Source organism: Rhea americana, unplaced genomic scaffold (assembly GCF_003343005.1).
Source record: "Rhea americana isolate MKP2758 unplaced genomic scaffold, rheAme1 scaffold_31, whole genome shotgun sequence".
In the NCBI taxonomy this organism is placed as follows: domain Eukaryota; kingdom Metazoa; phylum Chordata; class Aves; order Rheiformes; family Rheidae; genus Rhea; species Rhea americana.
In genome coordinates this window covers 2,089,796-2,095,933 of record NW_028186435.1, presented here as the reverse complement: position 1 = coordinate 2,095,933, position 6,138 = coordinate 2,089,796, and the positions used below count along the sequence as shown (strand labels likewise).

The following is a 6,138-nucleotide window of genomic DNA, read 5'->3' as shown; positions in this document are numbered from 1 at the left end:
TTTTTTTTTTTTTCTCCCCCCTCAGGAAACAGGCTATAACTGTCACTTACTTACATTTAGTTTCTTCTTATTCTTCAGACATCTTAAATATATACGTAGACAATTGATTCCAAAAATCAGATCAAGAAGGGGGAAAAAAAATCAGTTTATGACAAGACTGTCTTGATCAGCAAAAATTAACTGGGACTCCTTCTTTCATGAAGTAGTAAAATCCCTACATTGCTTCACAGATTAGGATTCTTTTTTACCAAAACAAATCATGGTTGTGTTTTCATCAAGGCAAATTGCTGCCAGGCACATAGATACCTTAAGGAGGGAAAATTTAATAATAAGCATGAGGAAAGAAAGCAGAAACACAAAGCGAGTGGGTTAACAAAGAAGACGGATTACAGTCATTTTTCAAAGAGTCATAACCAACCATGACAAAGTAATTAAATGCGATGCTGGTTAAAAAATGTGAACATGCCCTTTGCATTATTACAAACAATGCTAAAATCCAGATTACCTTTGTGATGCTAAATATTTCTAAAGGGTTTTCACAAAAGAAAAGATAGAGACTTGACACAAAGGAGAAAGCAGAAAATTAATTTGTTACGGCAACTTGAATTACAGGAGCTTTTCTCTGCAAAACTCTGCGGAAGAACATTTGTAGAAAGAAAACTTCTCCTTAACCCTATGATATGAAATAATGAAGTCATGGCAATATTTCACTCACTATTTATGTTTTTGCGTGGAAAAAGAAACATTTTCATTGTAGGTAGCCCGTGCTTTTCTGTGTAAATGAAGTACATTCCTGTGCACGCCTGTGCAGCAGGCTCTCCTACACCCCTGCTTTCTTCCCTTAGTGTAAGACTTGAAAAGTTATTTTGTCCCTTTTAGGAACATCTGCATCTTGTCTATACAAAACGTCCGATACTGCTGGAAAACCAATCTGCTTAGTACTCTTATATGACAGTAATTACTTGTTATATCTACAAGGCTTTTAAAGTATGAAACTATTGATACTAGTCCTCACATTGCTTCTCTATATTTCCCTCCTGATCGGCTTTACCTGCTGGCTGTCTCTATCTCCTGGGCCGGGCTCTGAGCCCTGGCTGGGGTCCCAGCTCCTGGTGAGGGTCCCTAGGACCCAGTTACACCAGTATAAATAATGACATCGACACCGGTTTCGCTAGTAAAAGCTGATCTCAATTCCTTAAGTCCGAGAATAACATGTGCACAAAGTCTCTTCGTGCTTTTGTCTCTGTGTTTCTTGAACTTGCCCCTCTCCCGGCACAAGGTTCCCGGGAGCGCTGCCCCACTGCCACGGCACTGCCGCCCGGATACGGAGACGAAATCATAAGCAAATAAAATTTAAACAAACCAGGGCATCAGCCCCCGGTCCTTCAAGGGAGGGACAGCAGTGCCAGCCTTTTGCCACACAAAGCGTGGCTTATTCGGGGTCAAGGTTTTTCTTTTTTTCATTTGCTGGTTTCTTTCTTTGTAAATGTAAAGTTCACCTTTGAACCTAACAGTCATAAAATAAGAAGATATAGCATAGGTAATGTAAAAATCAGTATTATATAGATAATCTACCTTGAGTTCATATGTTGGAAAAGCCAGTTTGTGCAGTATTGCTTACTTTGCTTTCATTCTTGAAAGTAAAAATCTGTTTTTAGCAGACATGTTAGCTTTAGAATTTCATAAACAGAATATTTACACACAGAGAAAGATTGTCCAGTTTGAAAAATCCACTCAAGTATGGTCTCTTGGACTAAAACTTCTTGGAGCTGTGACGGTATCCATCTCACACTTTGGGTATACTTACTTGATATATCTCATAGTCTGAGCCAGTTACAATCAAAAAGTCCTATTTTTATGCAGATAAAATGTTCCTGCCACCTAAAATTCAATGAAGCAGTTAAAAGCTGACACTAAGTTGGGCAATAAGCTTTCTTAGCAAATGACTAGTCTGAATTCTACAGCGCATTTTTCAAATATCAGCTATGATTATAGTTTCGGAAATAACTTGCCCTACTGGGCATGGAGGAGGATAATTCCAGTGTACTTCGCAAGCCTATTGAAGGGAGCAACTGGTGGGCTTGCCTAGCGCCTGGGAAGTGTCTCAGAGCTTCAAGGTGAGGGCAGAAGGCAATTTAAATAGCACAAGGAAGAGATATAATGCAGAGGTGAAAGAAAACCCTATGTGCCTGTTTAATGGCACACTCCTCCTCCATCCCTCCCTCCCTCTGCCCACTCACCCAGCCGAATTTAATGAAACGCTGTGRGGCATCTGGGGCTGAGCTGCCCCCCACGAGGGTCGCTCCCACAAGGCGGGAGCGGGCTCCTTCCCGCAGTGTTTTCCTGTCCTCAGGAGCTCTGCAGTCGCAGGCAGGTCCCACTGCRCAGCCCAGTTGGGCCACGTCAGAAATGATCAGCCATATTATCTGTCTGTCCATCTGTCATAGACAACTTCTATTATTATTAGCAGCAAATTAAAGTCTTTGGAGAATATCTGTCACATCTAAACATGTAAGGAAGACTGGTGACAAAGGGGGAGCACAGATAGGCCTTAGTTAATGAGCTTAGCGCATTTTTAAATCAGACGTTTTATTATTCATCTCTTTTTTTTCTTATTACCTCATTTATGACGTCCTAATGTTTCTCTGCAACTCCATTGCTGGCCGTGGTAGCCCTTCTAGAGCAGAAGCCTTGCAACAGCCCTGCTCAATAACAGCTCAAAATTGGTCTTGTCATCTGGCTGCTACTGAGTATGTCTAGGACTAGGAAAGTTTTGAGGTGGGAGTCATGTTCAGTTTTCTGCATGATAATTTCAAATACCTGTCTCAAGCGAGGTGAGATCATTCATTGCAGTTGCTGCATGCATGCAGCCCAACCTGCTTACTCCGCTAAGAGGTGACAACTGTATACAAAGATTTCTTTCTACTCTGTGCAAATTTYTGCAAATCTACATAAATGCTGCTCCAGTTCATGCTTGGCAGAATCAGGGTCTAAAAGAGCAAGTAAAGGTGGTGAAAAATCTGAGACTTGGACATACTGGATTTGGGCAACAGAATGTGCATACCCGTCACTCACTGTGGATGTACAGGATAATAGAGAATGTCTTTTTCCTGGGAGTGAGATTTATATTTATTTATCCTCTAAACAGCCAAGGAGGCTGCATTAATCTGTGTGTAATGTGAATTTAAGAAAGTCAATTGTTGTTTTGTGTCATAGTATGAAGAAAAGGGTTGCACAACCTCATGGCCTGCAGTAGTAAATGAAAGGAGGAGAAACTGGGTTAGAAGCACCAGAAAGGCACTGCTAGACCAGTATTCCTTATCCCATCTGGTGTGGAGATGACAAAACCGTTGGAGGGCTTTTCTTTTATTGGGGGGGGACTTAACTTGTTCTCTTGTAGAAGTATTACAAAAGGATGCAGAGAACGAGTCTGAGTTTCCCTCTGCCCTCCTTCTGTTTGCAGAGAGGGCTCCCTTCCATGGAGCTCTGACATGGAGCCAGGGCTTGGCCACTGCATATGCAAAGGGTATCGTCAGACATCGTTATGGCTTCTTGAAAGGAAAAAAACAAGCCAGCAGAACACAGATCACAAGCAGGAGCACATCGGTAGTGAGGAAAGATAGCTTGAAACTTAATAATAGCCAAAAAGAGGTTCTACAAAATGGTAACGCATTGCAATTGACTCCATATCATGGCCAAATAAACTTTCTTGACACCTGCTTGAAAATGATGAGCAGAGAGATCTGTAATTAGTGATCTCGGGATGTTCTCATCTTCGTAGAACTTTAGAGGGATTATCTAGGAGAGCTCCCCAACACATCTGTGAAGCTCGTCTGACCAGAAGACTTTTCCCAAGGTGAGGAAATCACACACCATATAGCCCAGACAAACAAGATATCCTAAAGGTTACTGCTAAGAAGAAATCATGCCTGATTAAACTAAACATAGTACTTCATCTGTCACAGTAATGCCTGCCAAAACGCATAAACAGATAAATCCAGAAAACTCCTCTCTGTGTAAAAATTGATAATGGGGTTGAGCAGATGCAATGGGAGTGCAAATCGCTTGAAATTCTATGTTATTGACCCAGAAACACTGGTGGAGCTTGGTGCCAAAGCCTTACTMGTTCTTGAACCAGTAACAATAATAAGCATCGGTCTAGCTCTGCAGACACCTTTAAGGCAGACGATCTAATGAACCACAGAGATATAGTTCAAGGATAAGGGTATCTTCCTGGATAAAAAAAAAGATGAAAATGAGCATCATGAGAACTGTTGTAATACACCCATGCTGGAAACCAAATCTCTGTGTTATAGGGGAAAGAGTTGACTAATGAAGCAGGTGTCACCGAAACTTTTCGGTCCCCAAGCTCTGGTCTTCCATTTGAAAGTTTAGTTGCTACAAAGCTGTGCATAGRACTTATTTCCAAAAATTCACCCTAGGTGGCATGTTTGTGAACTTTCAGAAGCATTAGCTCCGGACTATAAAGGATGCAATGTTCCTGGGGATTTTCTGTAACTGAGGAGAGATTTCCTTCGGGAGACTGCTTAGCATGCTCAGCATTTTCACGTGCATGTTATTCCCCCTGTGGCAGAGCACCATCACAGATGAAAAAGTTCAGAGGATGAAGGAGCAATTCATGTCTACCTACGATGTCACCGCGGATGGACGCCTGCAAATCCAAGAGGTATATCTCCCTCTCCCCCACCCCAGTATTTTTGCCGTAGGAGATGTCAGAACCAGGAGCTAGAGTAGACTTGGAGGCATGGGAGGCAAACCCTGGCTGGGGAGGGGGTTAGCTACTGCGTACTSTATTAGCCAGATCTCCTGGTCTGGGTTTTGTTTCGTTGATGACAACATGCCCAAGTTTTATTTCCCATATCAGCTCACCAGTCTTSACATTTTTCTTCTTATCTTTACTTTTTCTGATTTGTCTTTTTTAGCTTGCAAATATGATCTTGCCAGATGATGAGAATTTTCTGCTACTTTTCCGACGGGAAACTCCCTTGGACAACAGTGTGGAATTTATGCGGGTGCGTATCGCTGCATTGCTGCTTCCCCTTGCATGCCAATTGCTGCTTCAACATAYACACTTCAGTCATTTGCAGACTATGGTATGGAAAATACGTGGTTATTGTGGAAGAAAAACATTTTCTAAGATGTTGAGATAGAGAATGTTTTACACTAYTTTCACTAACAAAGCAAAGACGTGGTAGCTAAGACTAGCCCAGTGGTGGGGGATACTGCCAACCAGGGTTTTTCCTTAGATCTGGAGACTCTCCAGTTGCCCCGACGCACTGATTTGCCAGAAGTTTCACCAATTTCCTCCCTATGCTGCTAGCCTTCTTGGGACGTATACAAACTTCARCTCAGCACCACTGCCAAAGTTTACCTGCCCCCATACCAAATACCTACTTGTTCAGTCTTCAATACCACACTGGTTATAGCAAAGACACACAAGCATCCACCCTGGTCAAACAGATGAATCTGCTTTTGAGACATTGAGAAACCCATCTTTGGCAGAATGAGCAGAACTACTGTTAAATACAAGCTCCTTTTTTCTCTGCAAATTCATTACATTCAAAATTTTGATTGCTTGCAATTACTTYTATTTTGCATCCAGTGTGTGCGTTGTGAAAATAAATGGCCAGCTGTGGACTGACTTGACTTTTACTCAGAAAAATTACCATGCTGAGCAAATGCACATAGAAATTAGATAAGAAACGTGGGTCAGTTTCTCATTATTTTCTTCCTTTTAGGGAAAGGGCGTCTGCATTAAACATTACATATRTGCAACGTCCAAAAAAGAGAAGTTTTTGTGTGGCAAGTTTATTTTATTGTGTCTACACTTAATTAAGTGTTGGAAAATAGAGCGGCATGCTCACTACAAAAGTTCTGATTTGGAGCTTTATTCTGATCCATCGACATGCTGGACGGTTGCCTGCAATGTTTATGTGGTCGTATCAATTCCTCCCCATTCAGATCTGGCGCAGTTAYGACGCTGATAGCAGTGGATACATTTCTGCTGGCGAGCTCAAAGTAAGTCGTCCAAACAAGTCTCTCCGGGGCTGAACTGCAGCGGGCTGATGYCTGTGGGAGCCTTTCCACTGCCTTTAGCAACCTGCTGCCTTTTTTTGT

At 42.0% G+C, this 6,138-nt stretch overlaps 1 protein-coding gene across 1 annotated transcript in view; it reads left to right on the top strand.

Annotated features, from left to right (window-relative positions):
- The window catches only part of SCGN (secretagogin, EF-hand calcium binding protein), a 28,558-nt gene that overhangs the window by 6,431 nt on the left and 15,989 nt on the right, over positions 1-6,138 (top strand). The window contains exons 3-5 of the mRNA XM_085310101.1: positions 4,595-4,687; positions 4,944-5,033; positions 5,983-6,039. Of these exons, the coding sequence (XP_085166227.1) occupies positions 4,595-4,687; positions 4,944-5,033; positions 5,983-6,039 (240 nt within the window). The remainder of the gene's footprint in view (positions 1-4,594; positions 4,688-4,943; positions 5,034-5,982; positions 6,040-6,138) is intronic.